The sequence below is a fragment of the Camelus dromedarius genome, chromosome 20, assembly GCF_036321535.1.
Source record: "Camelus dromedarius isolate mCamDro1 chromosome 20, mCamDro1.pat, whole genome shotgun sequence".
Lineage (NCBI taxonomy): Eukaryota > Metazoa > Chordata > Mammalia > Artiodactyla > Camelidae > Camelus > Camelus dromedarius.
Window position 1 is genome coordinate 1,220,983 of NC_087455.1, and position 15,551 is coordinate 1,236,533.

At 60.2% G+C, this 15,551-nt stretch overlaps 1 protein-coding gene across 10 annotated transcripts; it reads right to left on the minus strand.

Moving 5' to 3' along the window:
* Positions 1-4,266: 4,266 nt before the first annotated feature.
* Positions 4,267-11,406, minus strand: GLI4 (GLI family zinc finger 4). Of its 10 annotated transcripts, XM_031439761.2 has the most exons (6): positions 10,648-11,191; positions 10,422-10,497; positions 10,096-10,232; positions 9,747-9,905; positions 6,178-6,334; positions 4,267-5,337 (listed from the first exon to the last, which is right to left on the minus strand). In XM_031439761.2, the coding sequence occupies exons 3-6, from the start codon at positions 10,207-10,209 to the stop codon at positions 4,415-4,417; spliced, it is 1,353 nt and encodes a 450-aa protein (XP_031295621.1). In that variant the 5' UTR covers positions 10,210-10,232; positions 10,422-10,497; positions 10,648-11,191; the 3' UTR covers positions 4,267-4,414. The 10 variants fall into 10 exon arrangements, with proteins under 10 accessions (XP_031295621.1, XP_031295620.1, XP_064332837.1 ...); XM_031439760.2 differs by having other exon boundaries at positions 10,422-11,191; XM_064476767.1 differs by having other exon boundaries at positions 10,096-10,497; positions 10,648-11,190.
* Between the last annotated feature and the right edge of the window lie 4,145 nt (positions 11,407-15,551).

The following is a 15,551-nucleotide window of genomic DNA, read 5'->3' on the forward strand; positions in this document are numbered from 1 at the left end:
GCTGTCCCTGGAGCTGTCCGAGGTGCTGGGTTGGACTGGCGATGGGGCCTCGGAGGTGTCGGTGAGACAGAGACTTTGGAAGGGAACGAGCAAGGGGACCAGGCGTGTGGGGCCTGAATGTCGTAGGAAGGGCTTTGGAAAGCAAGCGAGGGACACTATTTCAACTTACGGCTCTAGAAGACTCTCTAGTCGATGGGGGTGGGGGCGGGGAGGGGAGTTCTGGTTTGTTGGAGGGGTCTAGGGGAGGAATAGTGCATGCTGGTTTGGACCGGGGTGAGAACATTACCGTCCACTGCTAAGGGAAGTCTATGAACTCTGCGGCCAGCTGAAAGAACTGAGTGCTTAGAAAAGAACCGCAAGGGGGAGGAGATGGACACTGGCGTGACCACTACCTTCAAATCCTGGGGGCTCTTCCTACCAGTGAGTGCAGCCAGGCTATGACAGGCCGGGAGGGCAGAGCTGGGAGCAGCTAGGGGTTAAAGGACAGATTCAGAGTTGTCCAGCGGTTCCAGTTGCCTGTCCAGGTGGTGTCTGAGTAGGGCTTGGACAACTGCCTATGCAAGTGCACCTGCTTCGAGGGGCCAGATGAGACCAGAGAAGTTCCCAACCCTGGCACACTGTCAGCATCACTGGGGGTGATTCCCTGGCTGCACCCCAGGCCTACTGAATCTGTCTGCCCTGGTGTGGGAATTTATGTTTTTCAGCAAGCCCTGACACCAGCCTGGGAGATCCTCCTTCCTCAGCAGTCTGGGTCCAGCCCAGCCCCTCCTCCAACACAGAGACCCCATTCCTGAGGTCTAGATATAGCCTGGGCCCCTCTAGCTCAGAAAGCCAGTCAGAGACACCTTCTGAGGGGATCTGGGAAGAACAGTTTGTGTAGCTTTCCCTAGTGGAGTTGGAAAAATCCTGCCAGATCTGGTTTAGTCTGGAGCCTTGGGTGTAAAAGATAAACTCAGGGGATCTGACCACTGATACACTGAGTGACCCCAGTGACTGTTTAATCCTAAAACAGTGCACAGGCCACCACCACGCTGCATGCCGGGAACAGAGTTGGGTGAGTTGTGCTGTGTGGAAAGCAGCTGCCTAGGTGGGCACATGCTCAGCCCAGAGTGGGTGCTCAAGAAAGGTTTATCGACTGAATGATATGGAAATAAATAAATGTAGTACATTATCACGAGGGAGGATGTATTATTTTCCAGTTGGAAGGTGGGGGTTAGAAACTCCTACCTGTGAACTTCTGATTCTGGCCTGTGCTCTGCTGGTTCTCCACATAATGATCTAATTTGGTGCTCACAGAAACCTTGTGATATAGAATTATTGTTGCCAACTTACTGATGTGGCTCAGAGAGGATATGTATCTTGTCCAAGATGACAGAGAAATGAGTGGCAGAGCTGGGCTACAAAGTAGAGTGAATGTCCCAGGATGCTGGGAGAGCCTTCCTGCCTGCCCACATGCCTGCTTGCTTAGGGGCACATGGCACACAGCAGATGAGCCCATAGACCATGTGTTGGCTCTCCACTCTGGGCCATCACTAATCTAGGGTCTCTCAAAGACTGAAACCCTGGGGATATGGAGAGAGCCCCAAATGGAATGTTGCATAGCAACTGAAAAAGACAAGCACATGGACAACACTGGTATTGAAAACGTGTGTAGAGGACCTTATGGTTCTGTCTGCCCACTCCAACATCCTGCGTCTCCTGAGTCAATTCCTAGTAAGACTTGTGCATCTACCTCCCTCCCTCTCCAATTGCTTCTGTTTCTCTGGAGAGCCTGACCAATGTATCTTTTTTCTAATTAGGAAACAGATTTGGAGAGATTAATAACTTGTTCAACCTTACGGTTAAGTGTAGAGTTGGGCTTTAAGTTCCAAAGAAGATTTTCTTAACCACTATGCCACACTGTTTATATTCATATAAAAATAAAAACCCTTCTATCCAACTGAAAAGTCTCCACATCAAGGTTCATTTTTGTCCATCATTTACTGACCCACGGGCACGTGCAGCCTGCTCCATACTTTGTATTCAGAGTCCAAGATGGTGATTAAGTCAGCTCCTGGGCCCTTGTGTGGGGTCTAGAAGCTCCTCAGAGGACCACCTTTCTTTAGGGCCTTTATTTCCTTCTGGGACCCGAAGCAGATACTTCTCCTACACAAGTGGTCACTTCCTGGACTCTGACATTCACAGGGACCGCTTCCCTGGTGCCTTGCTACTTCTCACTCAGTGCCCCCCCCCCCCACTCTGTGGCCAGCCCTGGCCCCAGGTGGCTTTCTGCTGAGACTGTCCACTACCAGTGTCCCTGGCCTGTCCTTGGTTGTTGACAGAGCCTTTCCAGGAGCTCCTCTTATGGAGATTTGCTGTGTTCTTGGTGGCATGCAAAGGATTCTATAGCCGTCCTGCCAACTATCCTATGCAGTGCCAACAGACTGCTGTCCCTGTTCCCAGAGGAGCAAACAGGCACCATGACGGCCAGTAAGTGCCTGGGCTGGCATCAGATCCAGCAGACCCTGAACCTGGTCTCCCAGAGACCACTGGGTCACTTCAGGGAAGAGCACGAGGCTGGAGCCAAGGATCCAGGCCTGGGTGGGAGGAGGGAGAGCAGCAGCCCCGGGTGATAATAGGGTCAGCGGGAGGTGCAGGAGAGTGGCGGTTGAGCTAGACACACTCTCGCCTAAGGCTGGACAGAGGCTCAGGAGCAGGCCTAGAGCGCAGAGGAGGAACAGGAGGGTGACAACGGCCCGGAGGATGGGTGGGAGGTGGGGCGTGACCCCTGTGCCCGAGTCACGAGGTAGCGGGACAGCGCACAGACTCCCGGCTGTACCTACGGACCCAGAAGCGGTCAGGGGACGAGAAAGATAATGTCTTGTTCAGCCACATGCTGACAAACCCGGGCGGGCACAACAGGTAGAGAGGGTGCCCTGAGGAGTCCTCATCTGGGTCCTGCCAGTCGCTAGGGGTTCTCGGGAAGTGCTAAGTGGATCAGACACAACGCTCGAGAATCCAAGAATCCGTCCCAAGCCCGCAAACACACATGCCGTCCAGGCCATGTCCGCGGCATTGCCTGCAAAGGGAGGACAGCCCGGCGCCTAGGCGTTGAGGCTTGGGGCGGCCAGCTCTACGCGCCGGGAGCTCCCGCCCCACCTCCAGCTTGGTCCAGCCCGGCCGCCGCGCTCTGGCTCAGGTGCGCCACCTTCTGGATGGCCCAAGATGGCGTGGAGGACTGCCGGTCTCTGCTCTCGGGTGCCGTGGTGCAGGCATCCGAGTCCAGCCTCGGCGCTGAGGCTGCGGGACGACCTTTCTGGAGCACAGGCTGCCCCTGCCGCTCCCTGCCCGCTCCGCTTGGGGCCTGGCTGCCCCAAGGCCGAAGCCTCACTTTACCCGCGCAGTATTAGGGACAGAGGGGAGTCGGGAGAAGGCGGGCTTCCCTCGTCTTCTAGGGCGTCATAGTGCACCAGCAAAAATTTAAGGTGCCTTGACCCTGGTGGGGGAGTCCAAAGCACTCGGTGGCCTCAGGGCCGTGGGAGTGTAGCCCGGGGAGGCGAGCAGCCCAACCGCAGGGCCCGCTGGTCGGAATCACAGGGACAGGAAGAATGGGGATGCGGGACTCAGAGTTGCAGCCTCCCGAGGTGCCAGTAACTCCTCAGCCGGGGGAGTCTCAAAACTGTCCAGGGGGGAGCAGGGGGGCAGGGAGAAGGCACCTCACCCTGCTGAGCTCTTCCCTTTACCACAGGGGCTGGAGGTCTGAGAGCTACAGGGCAGTCAGGGCAGATCTGAAGACGGCCAAAGCCCCACCCAGCTGCAGCTGCCTACACCTGTCAAGAGGGGAACCTCCTGGGCCTCCAGCTTCCCCAGGCAGCTGTTAAGGCTGGGCAGGGGCGCCCTCCCCTGAAGCTCGTGGGCCTCAGGCAGCCACAGTAAGTGAAGAGGCAGGGCGAGAAGGCACAGAGCAGGTTTGAGGGCTTGCTGCACGGAGAACACACTACACGCATCTTCCCAGACATGGGAGGGAACGGAATTATCAGAGATCGCAGCCCAGGGTGAAAGCCGGTGGTCTGGGCCAGCCCTGTCTTTGCCTGACCCGCTCTGGGTCTCTGCATCTGGAAACACCCATCTTGGGGTGCCCGACCATCCCTGGCTAGGCTCCGGGTAAGTCCTGACGCCTCCAAGCCTCGGTCCCCAGTGAGCTCGGTGGGCTCTCCCTTAGGCCTGTCACTCCTCTGCTGAGACAAGCCCTCAGGGATGAGAAGCGACCCTGTGGCCTTCCTCCTGTTTCCATCGAGTAAAAAGAATTTATTCGGGACATGGCACGTGGTGCTGGTTGTGCCAGCCAGTAAGGATGAGAAGGCAGGAGCCCTCCCCGCCATCCAAGGCCGCTGCCCCACGTCCCTCTGTGGCCCAGCCACGGCCCCTGCGCCCGCTACTCCCGGTAGTGGACCCTCTGGTGCTGGATGAGCTGGGAACTCTGGCTGAAGGCCTTGCCGCAGGCGCCACAGGCAAAGGGCTTTTCGCCCGTGTGGGTCCGCAGGTGCCGGAAGAAGTGGGAGCGGCCGCGGAAGGCCTTGCCGCAGTCGGGGCACTCATAGGGCTTCTCGCCCGTGTGGATGCGCTGGTGCTCGATGAGCACGGAGCTCCAGATGAAGGCCTTGCCGCACTGGCTGCAGGCGTACGGCTTCTCGCCCGTGTGCAGCCGCTGGTGCCGCACCAGGTTGGAGCTCTGGCTGAAGGCCTGGCCGCACTCGCCGCACTCGTACGGCTTCTCACCGTTGTGGATGCGCAGGTGCTGCGTGAAGTGTGAGCTGTGGCTGAAGGCGCGGCCGCACTGGCCGCACTCATAGGGCTTCTCGCCTGTGTGGATGCGGTGGTGCTGGATGAAGCCCGACCAGCCACGGAAGCGCTTGCCGCACTCGTGGCAGGCGTAGGGCTTCTCACCGGTGTGGATGCGCTGGTGCTTCAGCAGCAGCGAGTTGTACTTGAAGCTCTTGCCGCAGGCCTCACACCTGTGCGGCTTCCCGCCCTGCGGGCCGGCCGGCCGGGCCCCGGGGCCCACACCCAGACCGAAGCTGTCCCCCAGCTCAGCAGCCCGGTCTAGGACGCCATCCGTCCCGGAGGCTCCCTGCGGCCGGCGCCAGGTGCCTCTCTTCTGGGTGCAGGGCCCGGCCCCAGGCGGCTGGCCTGTTGGCTGCTCCAAGCTGGACTCTGGCCCAAAGCTGTCCCCACACTTGGGTCTATGGGGAAGGCTCTGCAGAAGGGTCCTCAGCACCCCCCCGTCCTGGTCCACCTTGTCTTCAGGACCGTGTGGGTGGGGGGACGACAGAGCCTGCGCGGGCTCTGACTCGGAATCTGAAATGGGAAACGGAAGAGGCAGATAGCACCTGGCCACCCACCAGACCGTCCCTCCACAGGGACCCCGCTGTCCCATTCTAGGTGACCAGCAGGGAGCACCACTGTGCCGGGGACCAGAGTGGGGGGAGGCCTGAAGGAGATTCAGACTCAGAGCCGAGCAGCGAGGCCCCCTGTTCCCAAGGATGCTGTCCAGAACCCCACGGGAGGGAGGCTCCAGTTCCCAGGGTGCTCCCACTCCATTCGCCCCTCAAAGCCAAGGAGACGCCTCTCCTGCAGCTCTGCTGGCCCATGCCACTGTAGACTCCTCCAGGGACCAGCCCACCTTCCCTGCCCACCTGGGAGTGTCTACTTCCCAGGGACTGGACTGCAGACACCTCCAGGATCTCCCAGGTGGGTGGAGACCCCGAGGGGAGATCCCAAGGGCCTCTCTGGGGGAGAGAGGCAGGGGTGGGTGGGGAGGGACACAATGAGTGGGCCTGGATTAGTGAAGCCCCAGCTGGGCCTCAGTGAGAAGGGGACCACAGTTTGATTTAGAGGACAAGTGGACGCTGAGGGCACCACACAGCGGGGCCAAGATGACTCCCCAGCTGCTAGCCTGGGGTCGCAATGGTGCCAAGTTGGACACTCCAGACAGGCAGGCAGCTGTGGGGGCCTGGACTGCATTCACAGCCTCGGAGTGTGTCAGCAATGAGACTGGGACTGAATAGGGGGAGGGCTGTGGGGCAGAGAAGTGAACTCTGGGTCAAGCACAAGTAGGGCCTTGGGGCCCGGCGGCGGTGGTGCCCAAAGTGGAGGGCACTGTGCAGAGCCTGGTGGGCGGTAGCCAAGGATGCATACCTTCCTGGGCAGGGCCGCAGGGCAGGTTCTGTCCACTCACCCGGCCAGCAGGTGTCTCTGCCAGTCTGGACCTCCTCCACGTTCTGGAGATCCAGGTCCGACAGCTCCTCCTCCTGGGGTGGCTGGGAAAGCACCTCAAGGCTGCAGCTGGGGAAGCCTGGAGGCACAGGGCGGCTGGGCTCATCTCCCCCTCCTCTAGAATCAGTTGTACCCCCAACACACAACACACTTCCTTGCCTTTCGGAGGCAGAGAGCCAGGAAGGGGTGCAGTGTTCCGCAGATGGGGAACCATGACACTGTCTCCCTGAGTGTGAGGACCCCTGAAACACTGCCTGGCTGCACTGCAGCGGAGGGGGGGGGGTGTCCTAGAATAGCCACCTGTGGGCTTTTCAAGTGCCCTCCCAGCCCCTCAGTGTGGGCAGGCCTGGAAGCACCGGCCTCTCTGGCCTGCGGCCCTCCCCCCCTCACTCAGCCACCAGCGGCCCGAGGCCGTGACTCTGCCTGCCTGTGCGGCCCCGCCCTGAAACGCCCTCTCACAGAGCGCAGGCTGCGCCTCCAGATGCTGGGCGCCTCCAGGGTGGCTACGAGGAGGGGCAGCTTGGCCTGGACTCGGAAGGCCGCCCTCACTAGCTACAGTGACAGGCTTGCTCCACCGTGGCCAAGGTCCCCAGGCCCAGGGCTCAAGTGGATGCCATGCTGCCGAGGCTGGCATTCCAGGGTGGGCAGTGGGCACTGTATTGGCTGGAAGCGGTTTGCCTTGTTTGTAAAAGGGCACAGAAAGTGCGTCGCTGGGCCTGGCCATGGGGAGGAGTAAGCCGGGGCAAGCCGGGGTAGGGGACGGCCAGGGGACAGGTGGCGTTCAGGTCTCAGGGCAGGCATCCACCTGGAAAGGCTGCCCCCCAGCCAGCGGCTCCTCCCCACCTCCAGGCTGTGTGCCCCCAGGGTCCAGCCCTCCTCCATCGTTTGCTCTTGCCCACAGACTGCCCCTTCTGCTGCAGGACTCCAGACCAAACTTTCCAGCACTCTGGAAGCATTGGCTCTGGTGGGTGCAGTGCTGGGTACCAGGCCCTAAGGAGTTGTGCCAGGCTACTCCACTCATCTGCGTCTCTGAAAGGTGCCAGAAGAGGGGCTGCGCCCTCCACATACCCCCACCTGCCTGACCTCCCTGCTCCGGAGGCTGAGGGAGGGGGTGGCCTCCAGCTCTTCGCTGCACGACCCCAGCTTCATGCCCAGTGCCGCCCCGACCCCAGGGCCGAGGCCAAGTCCCCTCTGCCCATGCTGTTCCCTCCACCCCTCCAGCCAACAAAGGGCTCCCCTTCTAAGGATTCCCTCTGCTCCCCAACACCCTTCTAGTCCTGGCATCTAGCACTGTGCTTAGCCACAGGGGTTTAGAAACTGGTTCTCGAAATGACCACGTGTGTGGGGTGGATGTGGGAGATCACTGGGATCCAGATCTCGGATAGGCCTGAGGGACCCCGGGCTTCTTGGGGTAAATGTCCCCGAACTCTCTTTCTGGCCCATCTCACTGACTCTGGGGTGGAAGTCGAGAGGTTGGGGTTCCAGACATCCTGGCCTGCCTGGCTGGAGGGCCCTGGGCAGGTACTTGAAACCTGGGGTCTTTTCTGCAAAGGCCTCTGTGGACCCCAGTACAATGCAGAAACCAGCAGCAGAGGAAGAGAGGGGTGGTCTCTGCCCTGGATAACAGCTTGGACAGACGTTGGCCAGGCCTGTGTTCATGGGGAGGCGTGAAGCCCCGACTCCCACTCTGGCCTGCCTGACTCCATCCCTCCTCCTCCTCTACACCGGTGCCCTCTCCAAAGCCTGCCCAGTGGCCCCATGTCACTCTTAGGGTCAGCCCTGGCTGCTTCCCTTCCCAGCAGGGCCCTCTCGTTTCTGGCACAGCACAGGGAGGGCTGAAGCTGCTGGCCATAGCCAACATTCCCTCCCACTGGGCAACCCCCAGGTAACTGGACATATGGTTCAGAGGACCAAAGACCAGCCTTCTGGGCCCCTGCTGCCTGTGGTCAGTGGAGACCGGGTCAGGGGCAGCAGCCTCTGCATGGGTTGGGGGCTTGCATGCCGGGGACCAGCCTTCTTATCCTGCAGAACAGCCCCTCCCTAGTCCTCCGTCCTACTGGTTCGCCTCCCCAAGAGAAGGAGCCACAGCTTGCTGGGCCCAGTGTGGGCCTGAGTCAGACTGACGTGGTCTGAATCCTGCTAGTCTCCACTGGCTCATATCTGGGCTTCCTGGGCCCCATCAGAAACATGGAAACAGGAGTTCCTACTTCCAGGCTGGTGTGACGGTGACTTGAGAAACTGGAGGTAAAGTGTAGGCCCCCAAACTCTGACTGCTTAAGGGGCGGGCAGCAGGGCCCAGAAGGGCATGGTGCTGGGAGCCTTGGGTCAGTCCTGACACTACCGTGGAGAGAGAAGCAGCTGACTCAGCATAGGCCCACACATTGTACATGGGGAGGGTGTCGGGGCTCCTCGCAGTGGCACCCAGCTCCACCCCACCCACGCCCACCCACACGCCGCAGCCGGCCCACAAGGCCACGCAGGGGGGCGGGAGGGTTCCTGGAGTCAGGAGCAGCACAGGGCACGCTAGGAAATCCCAGCCCAGTCCCAGGCTGACCCAGTATATCCAGGTGTGTATGACCTTGCGCCACCCCCTTGACCTCTTTGGGCCTCGCTGTCCTCATCTGTCCTTGCCCACCTGGGACAACTGTCCCTGGGTTTCAAGACCATCCACACAGAGCCCGTGGCACAGAGCTGGCACCCAGAAGAGCTGCTGTTCAACAGATCTCAGATGCCATCACATCACTCACTGCAAAGCCACGGCAAACCAAGAGCGAGAACACTGGGCAGAGTGGGCCCTGCTCCTGGCCCAGTGCTGGCTCTTCAGGGCAGTGGTGCAGGCTGTGGGGACCTGCCCTGAAGGGCTGGGACACATCTGGGCCCTCACCCTAGCTATCACCAGCTTACTGTGGTGTGAGACTAGAGTGACTGTGAGAGGGGTGAGGCCAGGCCTCTTGTGGAACGTGGGCCATGGCAGGAAGCCTGGGGACTCCCTGACATCTGAGTGCCAGCAGGGTTGAGGGGCACCATGCACCACAGAGCTTGGATGTCATCCCCCAACCAGCTGTCGGCTACTTCCACTTCGACACCCCCAGATCCTGCCAGGGTTGGGGTGGGGGGGAGCAAGGTTGGCAGCTCCATCCCTGCAGGTCCCTGGGGGTCCCCACCCAGACCAGCTTGCCCAGAACTCTGGACACTCTTTTCCTGGTGTGGGAGCAGAGCTCAGAGAGGAGACTGAGATAACTTGCTCCCGTCACACAGGACCTGGCCGCTGAGGCTGCTGTTTTCTGATCCCCTCAAAGAACCACAATCTAGGGGACTGTTCCCCAGGGAGCCACTGCTCACACTGCTTGACCCCTAGCCTCAGCCACCACTGCCCGAGTCCCGAGCTGAGCGCTGGGGTGCAGGAGCCCTAGCACCCAGTGAGCTGCCTCAGTTCCTGCCCACGGTGACAGTGCAGTGACACAGAGGGAGCGTGGTGGCAGGACAAGTACCATGTTGATGACTGTGGAGGTGAAGCTGGGCCTCGTGGTGGTGGTGGGCTCCAGGTGTCCCCGGTGACTCGAGACCGATGGGGGACAGGACATGAAGGGGCTTCTGACTGTCCCCCAGGGCCGCCATCTTCCCCCAAGGCCTGCTGAAGATATGCACACCTGGGGAAATGAAAACCATGGCAGGATGAGGGGGTCAGAGGGATGTGCGGGGTGGGGATGAGCGTGGCAACGTCAGCTGTCAATCAGCCACAGGTGAGCTGGAGGCTCCTTCACTGGGTGAGAGGAACAAAGTGCTCAAAGGTGACTGGGATCCCTGGCATGTTAATAACCACGTGGACAGCACCAGCACACCTGCAGGAACTGAATGGAAGCTCTCGTCCCAGCAGAGGTCTGGAGTGTCCTCCCAACCCACGGCCTTGTCCACAGACAGAAGCAAGCTGGTTCTTCCAGAAAAACCCCCCATATCATAGCTGGGGGCCGCTGGCCCTGAGGAGGACAAAAACATTGAACCCTGCCTGCTGGAGCGTGACCGTTCTAGGATAAATCTTAATGGGACATTTCCAGGTAGGAAAACCCTCCTCAGAGCCCTCAGAGGCTGCGGCCATGACCCACCACACGCCCGCCCCGCCCACGGCGCCCTCAGCCTCTTTTGGGGTCAAAGACACTTTTCTTTACTCAGGTTTGCCAAGACAGCTGGGTCCAAAGTGAGAAGGATTTGTCTTTCACGCTGTGATGAAGTAGGATTCCTTATCTGGGGCAAAAAAGGGGCAGAGGAAGGAAAACGTAAAGTGCATCCAGCAACAGCACAGACAGTCCCTGCTTCCTTGAAGCAGGCAAGCAGCCCCAACAGGGTTCCTCAACAGTGCTGAGGCCTCTGGGGTCAGCCCTCGTCCGACCTCACCTCCTAGTGACGGGAAGGGTCACTGGCAGCCAGGTAAGTGGACACGGGGTGGGGCTGCAGTCATGACATCCAGGTGCAGGTCCTTACCGCCCCCACCATGTCAGAACTTGTTACTCGGTTAGTTTCCGGGAGACTTATCTGTGAAAGGGCAGGTTCACCCCTACCCTGGCTGTCTGAGGGGAGGTGGCGGTCACACAGGGACGCCAGGGCAAACTCTTGAGTGCAGGCTCCATGCTCACGCCGCTGCAACAGGTTGAAGGCAGAGGGGACACAAACGCCACGGGCCCAAGAGCAAACCTTCCTCACCCCCTCTTTCCCAGCTTGAAGCCTGCACCCCGTGGGAGAGGGCCCAATCTCGGGGCGCTTGGCAGCAGAGAGCAGGCTGGCCGGCTGAGTCCAGCAGCGGCCCTCGGGCCAGGGGCAGCTCTTGGGCCTCAGCTTCCCAACTGCAAAGTGGGCATCACGACAGCTCGCGTCCCCGGGGTTCCGGGCGCGTGGGGAGGCGCCCCGCAAACGGACACCCGCGACCGTCAGGGGCCAGGGCACCCGCTGCGGCCAGCCGCCCGCGCCCCCTCGGCCCGGCGAGGGCCAGGGTCGCGGCGGCTGCGGGGATGGCGCAGCGGGGGCGGGGCCCGGCCCGCCGGGGCGATGCGCGAGCGCGTGCTGAGCCGGGCGCCCCGGCAGTAGCCAGCGCCCCCGCCCGGATCCCACTCACCTTCCGAGAGGGAGGTGGCCGCCCGCGCGCCGGCCGGAAATGCACCCGCGCCCCGCCCCGCGCACTTCCTGGACGCTCTGGGCGCCCGGAGGACTGCCGCCTCGGTGGCCGCGCGAGGCGGGGCTCCCCGGGAGGTGGGCGGGGCCTGTGGAGGCCGGCCACCCCTGGTTCGTCCCCTGGGCTCGCGGTTCCCTGTCCACGCGGTTTCAGGGCAGCGCTCGTGTGGCAGGATCCCTCCTTGCGCAGCGAGGGCTGGATTGTATACCACAGCAAAGGTCTTCTACCCCCTGGAATTCTCCCGTCGGTAATATTAAAAGTTCCGCCCGAATCATCCTCGGAGGGCTCTTGCTTTTTTCGGAGTGTTTCTACGAAGGGCCATCATTTGCTGGGGAACTTGCTGAAAGCAGATTCTTTCTGCCTTTTTTGAGGGTGTCTCGAATGCCTCCTAAACAGCCCTGTCATTGAAATGTGTTCCAAAATCTAGGGGCTTAGGAGTGTGTTACAGATTTTGCCAAAATCTTTTTGTGGAATTCTTCCTGAATTTCCTGATTTTCATCCAAAGCCTCTTTCTCAGCCCACTTCTTACAACCGGAAGGAGGGTTTAAGCGTCACCCCCTCTTGTGGGGAAGAGCAAACAGCTGGAGAAGGATTCCATGAGGCGATCCAGCAGGGAAAAACGCCCACAGGCGCTACCCCTGAGCCCGGGCAGGCAGACAGCAAGGAGACAGCAAGGGAGGAACCACCGCCAGCGGCCCCACTCCCGAGGATCTCATCAGGGAGCGAGCGACCTCTGGCCCCAAGGTGGGTCCTAGGCAGCAGAGAAACTGGAGGATCAAGGACATGTGAAGGACCAAGGGTGTGGGAAGGCGCTGTCCTTGGTGGGTGGTGAGACCAGGGAGAGAGCTGGGGAAGAGGCTGAAGCACGCTGAGAGCTGGAGAAAAAGAGCCTGCACCTGGGGCAGCAGATTCCCGCCAATGGCTAGAGGCTGCAGTGGTAGTGGAACCGCCTGCTCCACCAGCCCCGCTGGTTCTATAGTCACCCCTGCTCCCCTCTGCCTGACCTCGGGCCAGGCTCTGGGCCACGATCTGGGGGACAGTGTGGAATAGGACAGGCCCCTGCCTCAAAGGGCTCTCTAAGGAGGTGACATCCAGGAGGAAGGGGAGGGAGGAGGGCAGGCTAGTCACACAAAGGCTGGAGGTGAGAGTATTCAAGTCAGAAAGAGTGTGTGCAAAGGTCCCAAGGCATCATGGACTGTCATCTCTGATGTGGAAGACCAGGCAAGCTGGTGCGTGGTGACAAGGGGAGGGTGAAACGAGCTGGACCGTGGCTTGAAGCCAATTCAGAACCTGGGTTTCACTCTGCTTGCACCAGGAGCCACTGAAGGTCCTGAGCAGGGGAGTTAGGATCCATTAAGTTCAATTTGCAGTTAAGGTCAATTTGAGGTGGCAGGAGAGATGGGCTGAATGGAGGAGGCTCAGTAGGGCCCCATACGGGGACAGAACTGACAGGACTGGCTGCTGGCTGGGACATGGGGCATGAGGACTCAGTATTTAGGCTGGAGTGTGGCTGATGGCTGCTTTTGGAGATGGGGAGACGGCAGGGTAGAGGAGGGGGCTTGGGATGGAGGCCATGTCCTCCCCATGGAGGAGACAGGTAGCTGTGGCCTGGACCTTCATCTGTTCTCTTCAGTCTGTCCGGCCGCTTCAGTTTCAGAGGGCTGGGGGCACCTTCTGTTTCCCATGAGGTGGGGAGACCTGAGGGGTTCTAATCACTCCTATGGAATCTTCTAGCCAATCACCACTTGTCCGCCTGCCTCTGCCCCACCTTTGGGGGGACCTAGACGCTGTCCCCAGGCCCTGCCAGGCTTCAGAACGAATGGGCACCTTGCCAAGTGCTCAGGCTTCTGCTGAAAGCTGCCTCTCGTTTTCCAGCTTCTAAAACCTTGCCAACAGCTTGTACCCTCTCTTGCCCTTGAATCACTTTAGCCTTTACCTATCGTCACGGTCTAGCGGGTCCCCACCCTCACTTTATAGGAAGCTGAGCAACTTCCCTGCCCCCACCCACCAGATGCCAGTAGCACCTGCCCTCAGCTGACAACCAAAAATGTTCCCAGGTATGCCAGCGTCCCTTCTGAGGGCAGAATCCCCCCTTGTGAGAACAGCTGCTCGAACGAAGGCCACGTGAGCAGGTGCGCAGAGAGAGGGACAGACGGGAGCCCATCAGGACTCAGGACCTGAGGGCGGTGACCCCAGGGGCTCAGGAAGTGGGCAGGGTCACAGTGTGCTGCAGGCACCAAGCAGCCCGCACGCCTAACCTAGTCTCCCAGGGACAGGTGTCCCCGGCTTTTGGAGAGTTTACGCCATTTTGTGTTTACAAACAACCTATGTTAGTACCCATTTTCCGACAAATCTAAAGAGGATTTTAGCTTTGGGAACACAGGTGAAAAGTGGAAACAGGGCTCAGCGTTCATTCTGCAGCAGCTGTTACAGAGGCAGCGAGAGCCCCCGCCAGGCTCCTTCCCAGAACTGCACTCAGCACGGAGCCCCCAGCGCGGTGACCCGCTGTGAGCAAGGTGTGTCCCAAGGTAACTGCCCCTTCACCTTGTGCCATTTCTGCTTTTGCAGGCATCACTCCTACTCTGCTTTGGAGGCAGGGGATCCTGTCTTCAGGGTCAGAAAGGTGGCATCTGTGGAGGGACACGGTACTTTGTGCAAGGGCTCATGCCCACCCTGAGTTAGCAAATTCCTTTTCTGACTTGTGTGTTGGTCTCTTACACATTTGGTTAATAGGAGGCGGCCCCCAAGGGACGCATCCAGAGGCAGTGACCGGTTGGGCCTCTGGCTCTGCAGTACTGGGGCCAGACCCTGGGCCGGGAGACGGCACCAATGGTCTCTCCCTGGGAGGCAGTGGCACCTTCCCGGGGAATCTTGACTGCAGGGAGAGCAACTGAGTGGTGAACAGGTCAGAACAGATGTTTATTGTGGGAGAAAACAAGATTGCCAGCCAGCAGCAGGACAAGGGCATGCTGACAGGTGCCGGGGGGCTGGGGGGAGACATGGGGGCCAGTGCAGCCCACCTGGGCTGGGGGAACGCCACGTTACGCGTGAGCCCGGGAAAGCTAGGAGAGAGCAGCTGAGGACATCTGGCCCAAATGCAGAGCACACTTACTAGGGACTGCAGGAAATGAAGATATAAGAAAGTAGTTGAACAAATCTGACTCATTGGAAAGTTGTTTCCAGACAATAAAAATAACAGCAGGAAACACTAAACTGCGTAAAGTGTCTGCCCTAGCACAGGCCCAAGACCACCAGCTGCACGCGGGTGTCTACAGCCCACGGCCCCCTCGCGTTGCCAGGGGACCATGAAGAGGAGACTGGTATCCTGAGTGCACAAGTTCTGCAGGAAACAAGCGCGTAGCAACACCAGGAAGCGGGGACACTAAAAGCACACAAGCCCAGGGTGCCGAGTGGGCAAGGCTGCAGTGACACAGGTCACGCCTGGGGCCACAGGGAGCTCGTGGGCTGTGCTGCGCGTGCCGACGCTGGGGCCGCCCAGTTCCGGATCGAGCTGTGCACCGTCCTCAGGGTCTGGAAACCTCCCCATCTGTGGAGCTTGCAGGCAACTGTGGGCAGCAGCAGCCCGGGCCCGTGGCCATGCCTGCACCCCGCCGGGACTCCGGTCAAAGGGAGGGGCCCTGGCTCCGTGGTTTGCTGAACAGGTGGCTGGAGTTGGTGAGGGAAGAACCAGCAAATGGTGAACTCCGGAGCTGGGCGCAGTGGCCCTTCAAGGCATAGGCTGCTGCTCAGAGCCACAGCCCCAACCTCTGCACTGCTCCCAACCTGATCCCCAGCCTGACCCTGCTCTGGTCCCAACACTGCTTCCTTGGGCCTCAGAGACACCCCTTCACCCCTCCATCCTGGCTCACTGAGAACCCCGACCTCTCTGTGACCTCCCTGTGCTGCTCCAGAGCAACTGTCCAAGTGCCCCGCCACCAGCACCTCTGTGAACCCCGTGACCCGGAGCCCTGGCCTTCCTCCCTGGCCCACCCCGGCCTTGCTCTGTAGTGTACTTTGGCCTCTAGCTCACTTGCAGAGGGGAGGAACAATCACATCTTGGTGCCCAAATTGGGGACAGACATGAAAGGCCACTAGAAATAAAGCCCAGGTGACACCCTGGTGCCCAGAGTCT